A 22,634-nucleotide genomic window follows, 5' to 3' on the forward strand; every position below is an offset into this window, starting at 1 on the left:
TCATTCCTAAAGCTATCCTGCTGCTCAAAAAAATTAACTATTTGTGGTGTTATAACCCTTTCAAATATCTTACCGATATGTGGCACTATGGATATGGGGCAATAGTCTCCGGGATTGTTAATATCACCGCTCTCAAAGATTGGAATAACTTTAGTAATTTTAGTTTATTTATTTTTTAGTTTAATTATTATCGTCGGAATTTGTGAAAAGTAAATAAAGAATAAAGTTAATCGAGTTTAAGGCTGCTGCTTAATAAAAACAATTAAGTACTTTTCTCTAGTATCGACGTCTATTCTACATATCGGTCAGCCTGTAGAAAATTGAAATATAATATATTAAATTGTTGAAAACATCGAAATACGACGAACGTGAACGCGCTTTTTCCGAAGAACTTTGTTTAAGTTCGTTTGTGCGTGAATTTATAAACAAATCCTTTCTGCGAATTAGACACGTGGTCTTTGTATCATTTAGTGTTGACGGTTTAGATAAATTGCCCAATATATTAGCAGCCAAGGTGTAGGCTTCATTGGCTATTGACCGAAATAATTCGTGTCCTGTAAGTGTTAATTTACTTATGCAGATAAACATCCGAAATTATTTCTATCCGGAGATTTTTCTAATTAAGAGCACCTGCGTGTCGCACATCAGTAAATAGTAAAAAATGTAATATCCGTGAAACATAAATAACGGGAATTAGCAATGATAGTGGCAATTGTTGTGTTGTCAACGAAATAAACATGAATGCGCAACAATTCGGACTTATTCGCGGACGATAATTGGAGTCTTTAAATAAAAATTGATAAAAATACTTTTGATTCATTTCGTTGACGTTATTTTTTCAAGATCTCTGAGAACAATCCGACAAAATTAGATGAAAATGAACAAATTGGTCCAGTATATATAGTAGGTACGATTTGCGATGGCACAGTCAGTCATAAAACCAAGAGAGAAGGGGCCTCAGTATTTTATCTGCATCCACTCGTATACTAAGAAGGGTAAAACTATCCAATTACCTATTCTATTTCTGTGCCCCGGTGTCGTACAGTCGATAGAGCTCAATTACCGGATAATTACAATAGTTTCCACTTCAAAATGGGGCCGTATTTTTGAAAAATTGCTAGCAAAACTCGAAACACCCTCGGTTTTTATTAAGAAATTATGGTCTAAAACTTGAGTAGTTCGAAGTGTTTTCGGAGCGCGAGCATTGAAGATTGAAGTGAGATTTTGGCGAAACGTCTGCAGGATTCCAGTCGGAGTTCAACGAGCGAACGGATGATATCCCGGAATATAGTGTCATCATATATATATATATATATATATATATATATATATATATATATATATATATATATATATATATATATATATATATATATATATATATATATATATATATTTCACGTATTGATTCACGGATGGAAAAATGTGATGACACTATATTCCGGGATATCATCCGTTCGCTCGTTGAACTATTTAACTCTTTTACTCCCAAATAATATAATCGTGATAGTTAATGACAACGGTCTCGCTTTGATTAGATAGACATTTAGGGCGGAATAACAGCTGTTGAAGTGGAAGCAAGTCAATCAATCGATATTATTGTCTGGCATTTCGTTGCCGACTATGCCATCACAAATCGTACCGTCTATATATACTGACTTTGCTAAGGTGTTTGACAGCCTGCCTCATCCATTGTTTTTTTTTTTTAAATAGCTGCCTTTAGTTTTAATAATTATCTTATTATGAGTCTTCATGATGTCTTATCAAGAGCTCCGCGGGGTGCGTCTTTTATACAAATGTATAAATGATTCTAATGATGTCTAACTAACCAAAACTATCAATTGTTGGTAATTTGAAATTTTTCATTAAAATACGTAGAATTGGAGATTGTCACAATCTGCAAGATATATTAATAGTAAACTGAAATCGAGTAGACAAAATCAATTTTATTTTAAAAATGCACTCTTATTACATTTTCATTAGTAATACCACCAGAGATCAAAAAATTTGCGGATTTAATTTGATTTTAATTTTAATGTGGTACTCGGTAAGAAAATGCCAAACCAAATGCAGACTTTTTGCGCCTTAGGGTATGCCGATTGGGAATAAAGGTGGCACTTTTTACGCCTCTTTTACACAAAAAAGGTATATCTTTTAAGTCTCGCTCCGAGTCGCCGTTTTCGAGAGAACCTAATTGATATGTTTACACGCATAATTTGCTTCGAGCTCATGGACGTTATATGCCCAGATTTAAAAATTTTAAAGAATATTTATAACTGATTCGGCGCAACTGATTCGTTCCGCCCCAAGAGAGATTTTGTGGGACGACCAAGAATGATTAAAGCTGAGCTGGAAGAGGAAATTTTAGTCCAAGCAGCTCAAAAACGGATGGCAGTGGGAACCGGAATGAGCAAATCTACAGTTTGTAGAGTTTTTCACCAAGACAAGAGTTATCTATATCACTTTACTCCTGTGCAACATTTTTTAGAGGGTGATCCTCTAGCTAGAATGGCTCTTTTGGAATAATTGATAATCACATGATAGAATCAATCAAACTACTACCTAATTTAACTGGCGAACTGTACCTCAATTTTTTCCAAACTCAATTCTTTTGAGTTAAGAAAAACAATGTTACATGGTAGAGATTACCTAAATAATTAATTTCCTTATTGTCTGGGGATCTACAAGTGAAAGTTTCAAACCTATTGCTTTTTGCGTTTGGGGATATGAAGTCGCCAGTGTATGAAAAAATAGTTAATACTCGATATGAATCATGGCACGGTTAATTATTTCGAAACGACAAATTATTATTTAAAATCGGGCAGTCTCTCAATTAAAGTTCATCTCTAAATGCATCACGGCGAATGGAAATCATTTTAAACATTTATTGTCGAATATAAATCTTTTTTTTGTTTAATTTTGGATTTTCCTTTAGTTTAAAAATCAATTCGGATCTCCATAAAATTGTTTTCATTGACGTCGCTGTCAAAGTTTGTACTACCATATTAGCTCAGTTATCTGCATAATTGTTATGTTATTTTAAAATTTATGGCATCAAAAAATTCAATTTTAAATATTACGTAATGATGTACTGGAAATTTCAAACTCAAATTTCTCGAAAATGGTGACTCTGGTCGACATTTACAATATTTCTAAAAAAGGTGTAAGATGTGATATCATTATTAAAAGTCTGTATACACTAATTCGTAAAAAAGTCAGGACTTACCAAATGCACGAGTAGCGCACTCAAAAATTTGCCCCAAAATTATTCATGAAAATAGATTGCTCATCTCAAGAAACCCCGATTTGCGAAATTTCGTTGAAAAAGTTCCACTATTTCGGAATGGGTTTAAAAAAGTCAAAAATGGAATTGTAACTTTGACAGCTACGTTTGAACTAAATTTCATTAAATCGCAATATTTTTACCTACAGAATTTTGCAATGTACCACTACTTATGGGACGCCCTCTATAGTATGTATATAATTTTTAACATACACGAGCCTTTATTTGTTATTTGTCCTGGATTCCAGTACTCCTAAGCAATGTCCTGGGGATTTTTGTAAACTATATGTATTTATTTTGCATTTATTTGCTAAGTTAAGTTAAATAAAAAAAATTAAAAAAAGAATACTAGGGGTGGTCTAATTCAATTCCTTGCACCTGATTTCAAAAGATATGCTTAAAGTGTGTTTTTATAATGGTAATACTCTGGTAGAATTTTATTGTTCTATCTAGATACAAAACAAAAACCCCATTTTTTCGCGTTCTTTGAAGCGCTTTGAACAAGCTGTACGGTGCCGTGCGTTCAATTTATCTTGATAACATTTTAATTGGCTGTAACTTTTTTGTTTTTAGAGGTTTCAAGGTAAACAAAAAAACAAAATGAAGGATTAGTAGCCAGGTTTTTTCCAAGTCACGTATGAAACAAAACACTAGCAATTTTTTGACATCTAAGCGTACATCATATTTAAAGGGAAACCCGGTTTATTACATATGTGTTTAATAAAATATCTTATTCCGAATATAATGATGTAACATACTTTATATTTTAGTATACTACTTTTCGATAAATCGACAAAAATAGTCGTCAGTATCTTTCAGCTCTTTGAAAACAGATATTTCCAAGGCTGGCAAAGAAACTTGCAGAAAACGGTAACGTATTAAATGCTAAAAAGCTATGACAGCATCATAATGTTTTAAATGAAAAAAAATTAGGCAAACATATTAGGATTCCTTGAAGCACTTCCAGTTTCCTCTATTACTAGAGTATATGAAGAGACAGGTATTTCTCGTGGATCAATCCACTCAGTTTTGCAAGAATATAAACATAATGCATTTAAATTTTGTAAAACTCAAAACCAAGTGCAGGACAATGTCAAAGACATAATGAGAATAATAATTTTTTGAAAAACATTTTATGGACTGATGAAAGTTTGTTCACTGCCCGAAAGGGAGACATAGTACGCCATAGTAGTCTAGGCAAATTCACGAAATAAAAACCCAATTAATGTATGGTGTCCGACATTTATAGATGAAAAGTTAACCTCGCAACTCTTAGAGCACCAAGTAGAACAATATATAGAAGATTTACCCCTAAATATAACAGCGCTGATTATATGGCAGCCAGGTTGGATAAGGAACGGCGGAACTATGGATTGGCCAGCCAACAGCGCCGATTTAACTTTAATGGAATTTTTCTTTTGGGTACACATAAAAAATCACGTGCACAGAACTCCTTGCAGTAATGTCGTGAAACTTCGGCAAGTGATTTCAGAGGCAATCAATCAGTTAAGACACAATCCGGAAACGTTACTAAATGCAAGACATCATACAATTAGAGTGTATGAGAAATGTGTTCAGGAAAATGGTGGTCAGTATTTAGAATAGCTCAATAATTTTTCATTTTAGTGTGTCTTATCATTTTTAGTGTTTTTGTTCTACTTTAATGTGTCAATCAGGGCACTCTTCGAAATAATAAATATGAAAACAAATATTTTTGCCGATTTGTCAAAAACGAGTGGCCTAAAATATAAAGTGTATTACACCACTGTAATTGGAATAAGATATTCTATTAAACGCATATATAACATACATTTCAAAAAATATAATGTCGACTTACATGTCAGAAAATTGATAGTGTTTTGTTTTATACATCACTTGGGAAAAAACTTGGCTACTAACCCTACATTTTTTTTTTGCTTACCTTGATATATCTAAAAACAAAAAAGTTACTGCCAATTAAACTGCTATCAAAATTAATTGAAAGCACGGTATATTAAAATCAAGATTTTTGTCCAGTACCCGTAAAAATTGTTTACAAAGCTTTGTACAAAACATAACGTCGCACCTATTTTTAATTGATTCTGTACAGTATACAACCACGGTAAGGCAGAATTGTAGGTATACGGTATTAACCAGCCGAATCTGGTTAATACCAACCGACAGCAAACTCGTTTAATAATTAACAGTCGCTGGACGCTGGGCATTTAAAACCTTCAATCTAAAAAACACGAATAATATGAATTGGTCGATAAAATTTGCCGCGCGACGCAGCGTTAGCAAAAATGGCCAGTTGGAATTCAAAATTCGAAAACAATTAATTGTCAACGCGAAAGTATGAAAATATTTTCCTCTCCAATCTCGTTTTGGTTTTGAAAATGCTTATTTCCCGCTCATCGCATTCGTAATATAATAATGGCGATACGTTATACAAGATATTTGTGCAAGGTGGGGAAAAATGCCATTCCAAATTGCCGATGGCAAAATGTATCGATTCAAGTTGAATCCGGTTTAAGCGTTTGATAGGTAGGGGGAGTTTTGTGATAAGATTTAAAAGAAGTCACCTGCGGCACTTTACACGTATCTGAAAAGTAATAACTTTTATGGGGCACATTGTATGTAGCTTTTATAATTTGTTTAAATGAAATATTTCCAAATGGATTATTATGCCCTTACTCCACGTATTTTATGTAAAAGATTTTAGGAAATAATAATTTTTACTTATAAATGTATAGGGTGTCCCAAAAATGTTTATAACCGTTTTAATTCTAAAATATATTAACCGAGGTAACGCTAAAAAATGAAACCCTTTATATGTAGTTTTATAACAGGTCGTCGTTATGACCAATCATTATAACATTAAAATAAGATGAAAACTTTTTCATTTTTCATTCTATTTACATAGAATTCATTGTCAATTCCGTCAATTGAAGTCTATGAAATTGAACTCCTGGGATATAGAATAATCCCACAATAACTGGCTACCATACGGCTCTAAATACGGGGACCATCAACAATTAATTCTATCCAACATTGGCGTACATACAAGCAAGAGACAAAAAACGACTGCTTTAATTTTTCTTAATTTTTCAAAGACACTTCCACAGACTACTGTAATACTTTTTACAAGACTTCTGGATTCCTCCTGCGTCAGTTTTTGCTGAGTTGAAATTGCTGACGTTTCGCCAATCGTCCTGTTGGCTTCTTCAGAGCTTGACTGAGACTGGCGCTAATGAGCTATAAACACCGTCTCGGATGACTGATTCCCAAATTGGTGACAGGTAGTTAGTTAGTTTGTTTATAGATTTCTATAGACTCTCGGATTTTTTGTCGGTAGAAGAACTGAATTCATGCAATAATTTTAGTTTAATCCAATAAAATTTTATGCCCTGTTTCACGAATGTGTTCGGCAACAGCTGATGAGTTTATTTGTCGTAGTCGTAAGGCTCTTTCGTGTTCTTTGAGCCTAGTTGATATTTTTCGTCCGGTCTCTTCAATGTGTTCTTTGCCGCATATGCATGGAATGCTGTAAATTCCTGGCATATCAAATGGAATTTTAGCCTTGACGGACCGCAGATGTGGAGAGATTTTTGAACAAGTGGTAAATCTGGTTTTGGTTAGTTAACAAGTGTAATTTATAACATAGCCATGTATATGGTATCATAGCCAATGCACATTAAAAAAAATAGCTCATTTGTATATCCTAGACCATATTCTCTCCAAGTACGAAATACATATAGGCGAAAAAAGAATTTTAAATGATAAGGAAATTTCTTCAAAAAATATATCTTATTCTGTTAATTTTATATTGTAATGTTTATTTTAAAAAACTCTAGGGAATATATTGTGCAAGTGTGATTATGTATAGGGTGGCCCGTCTTTCATGACACCTGTCCAAAATATCAAAAAAGCTTGGATTAAAATGTTGTTTTTATTCACTTACAATTTTCATATAATAGCTATTATACTATAATACTCCCCGCAAAATGTACAAGGAGGAACAAAAAATAGGTGCCGATGCCAAGGTCTATTTTTAAAAATGCAATACCATTTTTTTTAATAAACTTGTGAATTTTTCGTCAAATACGTATCTCTTACTTTTTATGAGCAGGATGAAAAACAGAAAGTTAGTTTTGAAATGAACAGGTAATAGTCAAGTTCTAAGTTCTAAAATTGTCACAATTACATTTCTGTGAGGAAAGAAAATGAATATGGCGGATCTAAATCAAAGCTCCAGAATTGACTACTTAAGAAGTTTGTAATTTTTTTAACACAAATATTCAGAAAGACCCATTTCAGTTTTGCGAAACTATGATGGAAATGTGCAATTTTTTCATCGTCAGATAATGTTTAGTGATGAAGATACGTTTTGTTGAAATTGAGCAGTAAATAAAAAAATTGTAAATATTGCAGTACAAATAATCATAAATCAAGAATCAAGAAAATCATAGACGACATCCACAAAAAATAAATATTTCGGCAGGGATTTTTAATAACAAAATTATTGAACCTTATGTCTTCAAATTTCTTCAAAATAACTAATTACCTACTCTCGTACTTTCCAAATGCAATCAGCATCATATGCTAGATTGACATATTTTAATGGGGTAGAAAGGGATCAATAGAATGGCCTGCAAGATCCCCATATATTGCTTCACTGGATTTTTTCCTCTTACCATATTTAAAATCAAAAGTAAATAAGGGCAAACAACCAAATTTAGATGATTTAAAATTTAGAATTTGGTGCGGAATAATTTAAATTAATGAGAATATCCTGAATAATGTTTTGGTTAGTGTGGATATTGACAAGAACTTAATAAACAACAACTAATAAAAAATATTCTTGGGCATGTTTTTTATTCTTGTGCTCATAAAAAGTAAGAAATAGGTATAGGGTATGCTACGCGACCCACCCTATATATTTTCTATTTACTGCAAGATACCTGCTTTTAAATGAATTTGTTCCATATTTGTATTGTATTGTATTTTCGTAGACAAGTAACAGCAAATAGAACACCCTGAATATAAACTGCACTTTCTAGACTTCTTAAATATTATATATTTAAATCTTAACGTTTTCGAAATATTTTGAATTTTTTGTCAAAAGTGACGTTAGCCCTTTTTAGGCTAAATACAACACCACTATAAAAATTGAGTTTTTTTGATGCTGTTTTTTGCCCACAGGGTAGATGTTTATTTGTAGAATATCAATGCAGGCCACACTGTTCTACAATGAAATGAACTCCGAATGTATTACCCACCTATAAGAAATATTTTATTATATAAATATACACATTTTTAAAACTTCAACAACTTCAACTTTTAAATATATACAAAAAACTAATGCTACTGGGTCTAACAATCTATCCTTACAAATGACTAGTTTTGGATAGTTTTGATGGTTATTATTGCATCAATTTAATCACCTAAGACACATCATAAATACCTGTATTCGATATTCCATATTTCCTGATTCTTAGATGAATTTGAATACCAATATTTCAAACTTCACTGATGCATCACAGTTAAGAGCAACCAGTATCTTGCCTACTCTACTAGAAAAAATTATACATGCACAAATGAGTGACTTCTAATTCATAAACAAGATTATCACAGATACGTAGTCTTACGTAGTAAATCTTTTGGAACTGTCACTGCGCTTACTGAGATAACTGATGAATTTGTCGGATTGATGTAAATAAAGTGTCCGGTCTTATTCTGCTACATTAAACCGGAGCTTTGGATACTCCTGATACTGAAATTCTCTGCCAAAACTTTTTTTTTGGTTTTCAATATAGGCCCGCGACATTAATTAACTCTTACTTTGACAGAAGACCGCAACAGGTTTCTATGATTTAGATAATTTGGGCTGCCGATTCTCAACCGCCTTACTCTGTTCAAGCAAATATATTGATGTAGAATTTGATGCACCTTTAAAGATTAACGAGGACCTAAATGCACTATTCGATATATCTTCTACGCTATGTCAAAAATCATCTAAGTGCGGTTGATTTAGAGTTTAAAATTAAAGTAAAAAATCTGGGGCTATGTTTGGATACCAACATTATTGATCAGACTTACCAAATAGTGAAATAATGAGTTTAAATATAAATTATCTCTATATGATTAAAGATACTTTTTGTATTAAGCTCCCAAATTGAACAATAAATTGCTAGTTAAAAAAAGGAAAAAATATTTATTTTTGATAATGATGATATTTTTTTGTTTTCTTCTTGTAAAATAGGTTATTATTAAAAGCGCCCTCTGGGTCATAGTTGTTTTGTTATTAGTTTGTCATGATTAAATTGTAAAGTTCCTTACTGTTTGGATCACAAATAATATTCAATTTAATCGTCCAAACACACTTTTTTATATATTTTCATCGAAAAAAGCTATGCAATTTACCTGTTCCTGCTTCGGCGACTACCCAGGAGACCCGCAAAAATAACATAACGCCGAATATGTTAAGCATGCAGGGGATGAGAACGCCCTGTATCCAGCCGAGTTTGACGCCTTCATGATTGGGGGATTGGTCCAACGAGTCGGTGCCGCTGGCTTCCTAAAACAAACAACCGGCATAGTTTTAATGAAAGCCTGCTTGTTTTCAAATCGCTAAGCGACGCATTTAAATTAACGCTCCTACGAAAATTTTAGATCAAACAAAACAACGAATGTTAATTCGAGCTTTATTGCCTCCCATTTGATCGATCTCGTGTCAGCGTATTTTTCCAGGCAATTATCGCCTCCGATAATAATAATAATAATAATAATAAAGCTTAACTGAAACTGAAAGTGTTTTAGTTAAGCTCTGAATAATGCTAAAGTTTGAAGGCATAGCTGTAAACTATTTAGATTTTAATCGCGACATCGTAATTCCAAAAGCAATTAAAGGAAAAGCTATTGTGTTAATGAACAGAAAAAAATTACACATACAATTAGATTCTATAGTCAACTTGTAATTCAACCTTACATCTGTTATTAACCCTTCTTCTCTATTAAAATCGGTAAAATATTCTGTCACCCCTCACGACTCTAAAATTCGTCTCCTTTGGAAACCAGAATTAAACACCTTACACCTGCTCTTCTATCTAGTAATTTCCGCATTGGAGATATTAAACGTTTCATCATAAAATACACTTCATCGCAACTTTCCAAAGAAAATGAGTCCCAAAGCAACCTCACACTTACCAGTGTGGTCCTTCCTTACATTCAGTGACCACGTAGTATCAAGTGTTCTTAAGAAATATAACGTCAGAACAAGATTTACCACTTGTCAAAGACAAAAATCTGTTTGAGATAATAAGAATACGTTGAATCAATAAACTCATCATCACCAGAACACAATCATAAAACCGGACATGAAAAAGAATTATCGCTAGAGCTCAAATGGTATCCGGAAATATTCATTTTTGATTCATTCATTTATTCGTCGATTGTCATCATCAATTTTTGTCTTCAAGTACCACCAAAATGTAGAAGCTTTGGTCGACTCTGTCTTACTCTGTCCATAACATGTTACCAGTACTGCATATAAAACCAGACTGTCAAAAAAATATTCTGTCATTGTAAACGTCAAAAAATGTCCAGTGTAATTCGTTGTTGGGTACCCATGAGAAAAAATCTCACTAAAATTTATCCCTTGCCATACTGATCTGTCAAAACAACACGTTTTCATTGGTTAAAAATGACAGGCGTGGAATTTTCAGAAAACAATACAGAGAAGAGTGAGTCACCAATTCTGTTTAATGTTTACTCCGAATACATATTTCGAGAAGTACTTGATGATATTGAAAAAGGATCTACTATAAACAATACACAATATAAGAATATAACGATATCATTATGTTTTCAGGGCACCTTTACAACAACTAATGGATAGAGTGGCCATCTTGAGCTCGCATTTTGAATTGAAAATCACTTTATAGAAAAAATTGCTGATAGTAGAGTGTAGAGATTCGTGAAGAAAAAAAGTCTTTATCAACCAAGGTAGCACACGAGGTATATGGTACAATTATTTGGGAACGGCCACAAATGATACAATCAAAATCACACTGTTGCTTTTTTATACCTTCTCAGTCCTCCTGTATAGGGTAGAGGCATAGACACTCACTAAAAAAGCTACAAGAAGACTGAAAGCGAAGAGTTACCAACCAATAATGAATAGAGACAAAAATACTTAAAGACCAAATCAACAGCCAGAGAAGGCGATCCAGCAAAACTCTTTCGGATTACCACCAATAAAATAAGAATAGCTAGAACCAACCTCCGAAACGGCTTAGAGAAAAAGAGGAAGAGCAACAAGCTATCCTGGTTATATAATATCAAAAACTGCATACCACAAAGTAATTAATATGATGACCATGTGAAAGCAGGACCCAGAGATTCAAAGGAAAAGAAAAGAAAACAAATTGAATAATGAGGATGAAGAATAGAGAAATCGTTAATATTAAGTTGACTTTTGACGAGCATGTGCCGATGTAACCCTCCAATCAAACTTATTCGAACTGTTCCCATTATAAATAAACTTGTTCTTGAAGTACCGATATATTTCATAATAGAAAAAAATGTTTTTAAGCAACAAAAATTACTTTGCATCATTTTAAGGAACTGTGTACTCATAATGGTTGGTTACATATAAAAAAATTACTCTTAATTTCTGATTTTAACTTGTAAAGTCTATATTTTAGTCAGTTTTGCAATAAGTAATTGATAGCTCCGAGGCAAGTAATTGAAATATCTAATCTAACGACGCACTTGAATGTAATAGCCAGGATCCCTTGTTGACTTAATGCAGTGTGTTTTTTTTCAACTTGAGCATTATGTATTTTGAAATCGGTATTGTTTCTGTTGATTTATAACGTCAACAGATTGTGCGATAAAGATCTGTTGTCTTTGTAGGGAAATTCCATTTTCCGTTAATGTCACAAGAAGTATCGAATATCTTTTAGTTTAAGAAAGAAGCATTAGAGTATTCTGCTCAATGCCAGAATGCCTGTTACTGTTCTCTCCTTAACCAGGAGAACATGTCAACAGGTATATTAAAGACTGGACCGATATTCTTTTTACGAATGAGTCAGGGTATTCACTTTCCGGATCTGTATTCGCAAATGTATACGATTAGATGAACTCTACAATAAATAGGTATAAATCCGTAATACATAGCATATCAAAACAAACAGGCACAAAAATGAACAAAAAAAAGTTCGAAGATATCGACTACAATCAAATAGTGGCCACTATCAAGAATCCGATAATATCTTTTATGACTTGACGAGAGAATAAAAACAATGTTTCTAAAAAAATGATTTTATTTTGGTTTTAAAAGTTTTAAATGGCTTATTTGTGACCTGATTTTTAATTGGGTTATATAAGCTTAGGTCAAGCGAACTTTTCACACTTTTGTTGTATTTAAATTTTCTAGTTCTTAAACTTATAATTTTATTATTGCAAAACCAGCTTGATTTATATCAGAAAGATAAAATGCTTTGCTGCCTCTCTCTCAAAGTCCACAACTATGCTAGTGACTATACACAAAGAGTTTAGGTGGTAAACGGAAACTGGATTTATCAAACCATCAGACTCGATGTAATGAGACAATTGCGAATGCATATTTTTTTCCAAAAATTTCGAAACTGTTGGGATATTTGAAACTGGTCAATAATTATTACCCTAAGACATTTTGCTTTTTTTGCGTGGGTGCGAAATATTTTTTTAAGGTATGTGAAGAAGATTTAAGACATTGGAATAGTGGAAATCATCACGATGGGCAATGTTCGAGGATATCTGAAGCACAAATCTGCAATTAGGACAGTGCCACATGGCCCAGATTCCCCAGTACCTGAGAATCCAGTCAATTTAGAAGAAGATACCATCAGTTTTAATGATGTTGGTGATAGATAGGGAGTTTCCCAGTAACTACAGTTAATTTCACAATCTGAACTTAATGACCTAGTGAGAGACTTAGGTTTACCTAACAATTTTTCCAGAATCTCAACATCTAGACTTTGAAATAAAAATGTACTGGTAGAAGAAGTTTAAAATCTCAAATTTCAGGAAGTGCGAGACGGAATTTATAGGCTATTTTGAACAAAGTGGTTTACTTGTTTATTGCACATATATTCCTAATCTAATAAATGTATCCTGGTACAGACTACAATTCTGAGGACTGGAGGCTTTTTGTTGACTCAAGAGAAGCCTTAAGGCTGTTCTGTACCCGTGTTTTTTTGTGTCAGTGGGACAGTAGAAACAGTCGGCAACATTAGGTGAAAAAGAACTAGCCAAAAAGCGTTCATTTAAATCGAAAACTATTCTTCTTATTGATTGACCCACCAAAAATTCTCTTACCGCCGTTGCATATTAAATTAGGACTGACGAAGCAGTACGTTAAAGTTTTAGATAAAGATGGATCATGTTTTAAATACCTACGTGTGGGTTCTCAAATAAGGCGATTAATGGAAGATCAAGACAAGACAAGATCAAGACAGAATCTGAAAAGGTTGCAAATAAGAAATATTTTGTAGAAAACTGAAATTTGGGGATCTGGGACGTAATATGAGTATAAAAATATACTTTTTACACTTGCATCTGGACTGCTCTCCAGATATACTGTTTTTGTACCAATAAAAATAATGTTCAATTCAACTAAATTTTTCATTTACTAATTATTTTAATAATAATAATAATAATAATAATAATTTAATTAATTTAGGTCCGATCGAATTTAACTTTGAAACTTTTAACCTCCCAATCCTCAAGTGAAGAAACCAGGGAAATTTTGAATGGACATTTAGGCTCAATCAATCAATCGTGATTAAAGCTTTCCGACATTCTGTGCGCTATTGTAGTAAATCTTACGTAAAATTATATTTATCTATTCTACACTTCTCGGTATTATTTAATCGTCACGAATCTTTGCTCTTATTTTTGGATAACGGTAAATAGTTTGTATAAACCTAATTTTTTGTATTTTCTATTTCATTTTGATACTCTGTCAGAGCACACAGAAAATTTGAAAGTGGCTAGACTATGATTTGGGAGGCATTCGTTTTCAAGGCCACACAAAGTTTTTGAGGTAAATGTACTGCCGTTTGTTGGTAGAATCAACAGGTTTTAGATTGGAGACCTAAACTCTATTATTATTATATTATTAAACACATTTCAGGAATAGAACTCCTTTCTTCGATTTGAAACCATAAAATTTTCATATAGTTGTTAATTTTTGGCACAATAAAATGACATTCACTTATTTTTCAGCGAATTGTTGTTAACTAATTTGCAGTCCATTAGTGGGCTGGCAAAAATTGTTTACTGCTCAAGACGCTAATTAATCGATTCTGGTAATTGTCAGACATCAGGGACGGAGGTCCCGGCTTGTCTAAAGGGACATTTTCGACTAGTATCACGAAACCCAATCCCCTAAAAGGGCTATAAATTTTACTCCAGAAAAGTATAAAACGACGACCTTGTGATAACTAAAACGTTAAGATTTTTGTGTATAACCCCGTTTTACAAGGCTGAGTTTGTGTGCACACCTTGTTAGACTACCATAATACCTGGACAAGTTTTTATTGATATCTATTGTTGACGTACTATATATGATGATATATGTATATAGTTCAAGTTTAAGTCGCTACTGATGTTCTCGAAGTTATTTAAAATGTATACGTATACTAGGGGTCCGAGTTTTAATATGGGAAAATAAAATGCTAGATTCCAAAAAACTAAAAATATGGATAAATTTTTGATACCTTCTAAAAACTTTAAATGGTGTAACAGAATTTGAAAACTTTGCTATCTAACTAAAAAAAATGAAAAGCTCGGCATTACTTTTAAACTTTTAAAAAAAGATGATTTTGCTTGCCGAATAAAATGTCATTAAAAAGGGGTTTATTGCAAATAAACACTGTTTTTAAACTCAATCTTCGTTGAAGCACTTAACCCTGACAACTTTTCGTATTTTGCATAATTTGTTCGAAACAGTTTAAGCACAACCACAAAAAACTGTATCAGATCATTTATTATATTAAATAAGCAGTATTAGTAAAAATAAAAGACTTTACTTTGTCACCAATAGAGTTGAGACCCAGCAAGTTAATTTTGGTTAGGGATGGCGATTCTTAACCAAAACTTTTAATACTTTTTAAACACTTGAAGTGGCCAAACAGAATTTTGAAAACTTTGGCGAGTGGGTAGATATAATATTTCCCAACTGTGTGACGGTTTTAATTGATGACAGAATTTCATATATATAAACATACCATAAAGTATTTACAAGTTTAAAGAATTTCTTTCTCGATGTGATTAAAAAAAACCTTCTCGGTGCTGAATCTGGTGTTAAAGTTGAGCAGATTGGAAGTCGTGAAAGGGAAGATAACTTTTGGCAAACATAGCTTGCTTTTTCCTCATTTTCATTCAATGATTTTGTTACTTCGAATATTTCGTTTGCTCTTCGTATTTCATTTAATTTAATTTTGAACTTCGTATTTGATGCAGGTGCCATATTAAAATTCGTCCTCTAAAAATATTATAATTTATTATTACTATCGAACAGATAATGTATGTAATAAACGCAATTTTTAATAATGACGTTTCTCAGAAAATTACAAAAACTATATCACATCAATTCTTTTTAGATATAGTATATTGGAGGAATAATATTTATAAAAAAAGGACTTTGCTTGCTTAGTAAGAGAGTGGAAACCAAGCAAATTAATTTTGGTTAGGAATGAGTTGGTTAACCCAAATTTTCAATTCCTTCGAAACACATTAAGCGGCGAACCAGAACTTCAAAATTTATGTAGGTGGGTCGGTAGATATTTTCGCAACTTTGTGATTCGGAGACTATTGTTTGAAAGGGAGATATATTTTGTAAATATATAGCTTTATTTAATAATTTTCAATAATTTGCAGGACCATATTGCCTTTTTTTGATAATGCATATCATGTAATATAATAATATAATATAATACATATTGTAATATATAATGTAATACAAATGTGACAGGTACTATATAAACGCCATTGAAAATAAGGAATGAAGCGTTTCTTTCTCATAAAAGAAGATACTTCGCAGTGGATTATTTTTTGGAAAAAAATTGCAAGTGTAATTTTTTTCTGATTGTGAATTGTATCCATATTTTAGCAAATGCTAGATTCAGAAAGTCCTACGAATTTTTTTACAAATGTAGGAACAGTTTGTCTTACAGTCAGTCGGTCTTACATTTCACAAAAAAATATCTTGATTTTAAGCTTGGCATGACTTGAAAGTCCATAATCAATTATAACACTTTTAAAATCTTTGCTCTAAATGAAAGAACTTTTAAGAATCGATGATTTAGCGCGAAGAGCAAAATACGATAAAATAGTGCTTATTGCAAATAATAAATAAATAACTGATCTTAAAATTCACTTTTTTTAATGCGATTAAAAATTTTTTGAAACAGTTTATGAAAAATTATAAAAAAAAACTATTTCACATCAATTCTTTCAAGATTTATTATTATATTAAATAAGCAGCATTTATGAAAATAAAGTACTTGTGACATTTGATAAAGACACGGTGTTGTCGAAACAATTGTCATGTCAAAATATATAATTTCGTGAAAATCTGAACTTTTAGTTCTTACTTATTTTGATAAATCAGTTCAATTTTTGAGCAACAGTTTCTCTTGTATTGTATCTTATATTAAAAAAAAAATCAATTACACTTTTGAAATATTAGCTTAAATATTAGAAGACAATTAAAAAAATGGTGATTTTGCGTGCGTATAAGAAAGAAGAAGTTATATATATATATATATATATATATATATATATATATATATATATATATATATATATATATATATATATATATATATATATATATATATATATATATATATATATATATATATATATATATATATATATATATATATATATATATATATATATATATATTAGAAAAATAAAGTATTTACTAAAAAAGTTGAGGCCAAGCAATTTACTCCTAATAAGCAGTATTTTAATTGGCTTGAAGATTATTTTTTCGTCTAAGAAACTAACCAAATTACATCTAAGGAAGGAACAATAAACAGAATTTGGTGGGATGTCCAAACACTCACCTTTATATAATCCTCTGCGCCGTGAAGCTCGCCCAGCGAAGGCCTCTTGGCCGCCTTCTTCGAGTTCCTGTAGTTCTCGAACCTGGGGAACACCTCCTTGGTGATGTTCACCAGCGATATCCGCCGCCTCTTGTCTTGAAGCCCCCCTTTGTACGACGAGCTTTTTCTCGCGTGGTTGACGTTCGATTCTTGCAATTGGAAACCGCTATTTTCGTATGCCATCGCGCCGTTTAAACGTCCCTCCATATCGCGGTTTTTTCGTGATAACAGTCGCGTTTAAAACAAGTTAGACCCGACTACATTTTTTCCCCACAACGCGCGTCAATAACGAATTATGTCCAGACTATACGTCCCGATAACGAAAAGCTTTCGAGTGTCCGCCAAAGCTCCGTTCGTACGCGGATCGGACTTGGAAATGAAACGATACGCTGCCGATTTCCGAACTTTATAAAAGTCGCGATAATTAGAAGGAAACTGGTATAATCTGTGTAGTGATCGGCTAAGCTGGGGTGGGCTCGATTGATACGGGATGATTCAAACTTCGGCGAAGCGATGCAATCTCAGTTAACCTGCAATTGAAATCAAGGGAAAAAATAAATATTTATTTGGAACTTTTTATTTACGTCAACAAATTTTTTTTCAATAAACTAGTTCCTTGATGAGTCAAATAAATGTATGTATTTGAATATTTTGATTTTTAATTATGGTAAATAATTATTTAATTAAACCAAATAAAAAACTGTTATATCGAGCAATGACTTCTTAATAAAACGAATGACTTTATTAATGCTGTGCGATGACTGAGTTTTTTTTTGGGAGGCAAAGCCGTAACAATTATTTTGGAAATGGATATAATGGATATAATGTTTTCCATATGAGGATTGTCCAACTAAGGGGACTTACAGATTACTGGAGGAAAGATCGTTTATATAATTTGCGATTTGGAAGTTCTATAAGGAAAAATACATTTCAACATAAAATGGTCGACTGATAGACTTTTATTTATTTTTTTAAATAAGATGTTGACAACTTATAGTCCACAGTCCTTTTTTACATATTTTGTTGACCAAATGCCGTCGTGTGAAACACGATTGCGGAATTTTGTAGGGTGGAGTGATGATTTTGAGGACTTTTGAGATTGACATTGGTTGAGAACAATGTGAACTATAAATAAGGAAACAGGGCGTACAAATAGAGCGCCAAAGTAATATATCTCACTTATTATTTGTTTTAAAAAAAGAAATTGAAGAGAGAAGAGGGAAAAAGAAGAAATAGTTTAAATTTTCAAATATACAGGCCGATTGATAAATGTGTGGGATACCGAACTTATATTTATTAAAATTACACGACCTGTATATTATTACAATAATAGATGCTCCTTTTTATATTCAATCAGTCAATATAGGGTTTTTATGGTCTATACCTAACGTTTTCGGATTTATGGCCATGTTTAGGTATAAAATGTCCTGTGTTTAACTCTCTATCTATTTATTTTCGTTATAAATTTTACGAAGAAAAATAAATTAGTAAATTATTAATTTTATGAAAAAATGTGTCCTTTTTTCATTAATTTTAGAAATTCTGTTTCTTAAAGACCAAAATATTATTGAACTCTCAGTAATTGTTTTCAGATCGCATCTTTTAGTGCAAATGTAAGTTGACTATGCAAATCTTAGTTTGCCTGGCAAATGTCGCAAATAAATAATTAAAAAATTAATTTAATTAATTAAACAATAAAGTGAAATTCAATTAAATAGTTCATTCTTGTATTGCGGTTTTTTTCTTAGTTTTTAAGTGTTTTTTTCTGGAAAAATTAAATATATTAATATTGTCTATTTTTAATATTGTCTATAGAGTAAAATACTGTGTAAATTGGTTTTACAAAGTTGCGCAGTTCGTAATTTTATATTTGTTTATATCTGGAATATAAGAAATTAGTGCTGTATTACATTTTGGATTCACACGTAAAGAATATAATTATCTAAAAGAATTATACTTAATTCGTCTGTGTAGACTTTTCACGTACATTTAATATCTATTTTGCTCTCAATCATTTGTGATATTTTCGCACTCTTTGAAAATTTTCGGTTTTATACAAAAATTAGGCATAAGAAATGCTTAATATAATTAATAGAAGTAGAAATATAATATTATAATATATTATTATTATTATTATATATATATATATGTATGTATATATATATATATATATATATATATATATATATATATATATATATATATATATATATATATATATATATATATATGATGACACTATACTCCGGGATATCATCCGTTCGCTCGTTGAACTCCGACTGGAATCCTGCATCCGACTGGAATCCTGCAAATCCTGCATCCGACTGGAACCCTGCAGACGTTTCGCCAAAATCTCACTTGGCATCTTCAATGCTCGCGCTCCGAAAACACTTCGAACACTCGAAGTGTTTTCGGAGCGCGAGCATTGAAGATGCCAAGTGAGATTTTGGCGAAACGTCTGCAGGATTCCAGTCGGATGCAGGATTTGCAGGATTCCAGTCGGAGTTCAACGAGCGAACGGATGATATCCCGGAGTATAGTGTCATCACATTTTTCCAGCCGTGAATCAATACGTGAGAATATATATATATATATATATATATATATATATATATATATATATATATATATATATATATATATATACAAAACGGTAGTCGTGACCGGCTAGTTGAACAACAAATTTTAGTTAATTGGACCGATACCCCAATTAACTAAAATTTGTTATATATATATATATATATATATATATATATATATATATATATATATATATATATATATATATATATATATATATATATATATATATATATATATATATATATATATATATATATATATATATATATATATATATATATATATATATATATATATATATATATATATATATATATATTTCACGTATTGATTCACGGATGGAAAAATGTGATGACACTATATTCTGGGATATCATCCGTTCGCTTGTTGAACTCCGACTGGAATCCTGCAGACGTTTCGCCAAAATCTCACTTGGCATCTTCAATGCTCGCGCTCCGAAAACACTTCGAACAACAGTGTTATATATATATATATATATATATATATATATATATATATATATATATATATATATATATATATATATATATATATATATATATATATATATATATATATATATATATATATATATATATTCTCACGTATTGATTCACGGATGGAAAAATGTGATGACACTATATTCCGGGATATCATCCGTTCGCTCGTTGAACTCCGACTGGAATCCTGCATCCGACTGGAATCCTGCAAATCTTGCATCCGACTGGAATCCTGCAGACGTTTCGCCAAAATCTCACTTGGCATCTTCAATGCTCGCGCTCCGAAAACACTTCGAACACTGGGGCTGTAAAGATCTCCTTCCCGTAAAGGTGTATGATATTCTCACGTATTGATTCACGGATGGAAAAATGTGATGACACTATATTCCGGGATATCATCCGTTCGCTCGTTGAACTCCGACTGGAATCCTGCATCCGACTGGAATCCTGCAAATCTTGCATCCGACTGGAATCCTGCAGACGTTTCGCCAAAATCTCACTTGGCATCTTCAATGCTCGCGCTCCGAAAACACTTCGAACACTGGGGCTGTAAAGATCTCCTTCCCGTAAAGGTGTATGATATTCTCACGTATTGATTCACGGATGGAAAAATGTGATGACACTATATTCCGGGATATCATCCGTTCGCTCGTTGAACTCCGACTGGAATCCTGCATCCGACTGGAATCCTGCAAATCTTGCATCCGACTGGAATCCTGCAGACGTTTCGCCAAAATCTCACTTGGCATCTTCAATGCTCGCGCTCCGAAAACACTTCGGAACACTGGGGCTGTAAAGATCTCCTTCCCGTAAAGGTGTATGATATTCTCACGTATTGATTCACGGATGGAAAAATGTGATGACACTATATTCCGGGATATCATCCGTTCGCTCGTTGAACTCCGACTGGAATCCTGCATCCGACTGGAATCCTGCAAATCTTGCATCCGACTGGAATCCTGCAGACGTTTCGCCAAAATCTCACTTGGCATCTTCAATGCTCGCGCTCCGAAAACACTTCGAACACTGGGGCTGTAAAGATCTCCTTCCCGTAAAGGTGTATGATATTCTCACGTATTGATTCACGGATGGAAAAATGTGATGACACTATATTCCGGGATATCATCCGTTCGCTCGTTGAACTCCGACTGGAATCCTGCATCCGACTGGAATCCTGCAAATCTTGCATCCGACTGGAATCCTGCAGACGTTTCGCCAAAATCTCACTTGGCATCTTCAATGCTCGCGCTCCGAAAACACTTCGAACACTGGGGCTGTAAAGATCTCCTTCCCGTAAAGGTGTATGATATTCTCACGTATTGATTCACGGATGGAAAAATGTGATGACACTATATTCCGGGATATCATCCGTTCGCTCGTTGAACTCCGACTGGAATCCTGCATCCGACTGGAATCCTGCAAATCTTGCATCCGACTGGAATCCTGCAGACGTTTCGCCAAAATCTCACTTGGCATCTTCAATGCTCGCGCTCCGAAAACACTTCGAACACTGGGGCTGTAAAGATCTCCTTCCCGTAAAGGTGTATGATATTCTCACGTATTGATTCACGGATGGAAAAATGTGATGACACTATATTCCGGGATATCATCCGTTCGCTCGTTGAACTCCGACTGGAATCCTGCATCCGACTGGAATCCTGCAAATCTTGCATCCGACTGGAATCCTGCAGACGTTTCGCCAAAATCTCACTTGCCATCTTCAATGCTCGCGCTCCGAAAACACTTCGAACACTGGGGCTGTAAAGATCTCCTTCCCGTAAAGGTGTATGATATTCTCACGTATTGATTCACGGATGGAAAAATGTGATGACACTATATTCCGGGATATCATCCGTTCGCTCGTTGAACTCCGACTGGAATCCTGCATCCGACTGGAATCCTGCAAATCTTGCATCCGACTGGAATCCTGCAGACGTTTCGCCAAAATCTCACTTGGCATCTTCAATGCTCGCGCTCCGAAAACACTTCGAACACTGGGGCTGTAAAGATCTCCTTCCCGTAAAGGTGTATGATATTCTCACGTATTGATTCACGGATGGAAAAATGTGATGACACTATATTCCGGGATATCATCCGTTCGCTCGTTGAACTCCGACTGGAATCCTG

The 22,634-nt window shown here is 33.0% G+C and overlaps 1 protein-coding gene across 1 annotated transcript in view; it reads right to left on the reverse strand.

The window, feature by feature from the left end:
- The window catches only part of LOC132701895 (bumetanide-sensitive sodium-(potassium)-chloride cotransporter), a 59,403-nt gene that overhangs the window by 19,916 nt on the left and 16,853 nt on the right, over nt 1-22,634 (reverse strand). The window contains exons 2-3 of the mRNA XM_060670186.1: nt 17,386-17,954; nt 9,686-9,839 (exon numbers count right to left, since the gene is read on the reverse strand). Coding sequence (XP_060526169.1) covers nt 9,686-9,839; nt 17,386-17,631 — 400 coding nt within the window. The 5' untranslated portion in view covers nt 17,632-17,954. The remainder of the gene's footprint in view (nt 1-9,685; nt 9,840-17,385; nt 17,955-22,634) is intronic.

This window comes from Cylas formicarius, unplaced genomic scaffold, assembly GCF_029955315.1.
Source record: "Cylas formicarius isolate icCylForm1 unplaced genomic scaffold, icCylForm1.1 PGA_scaffold_5__7_contigs__length_24384050, whole genome shotgun sequence".
Classification (NCBI taxonomy): domain Eukaryota; kingdom Metazoa; phylum Arthropoda; class Insecta; order Coleoptera; family Brentidae; genus Cylas; species Cylas formicarius.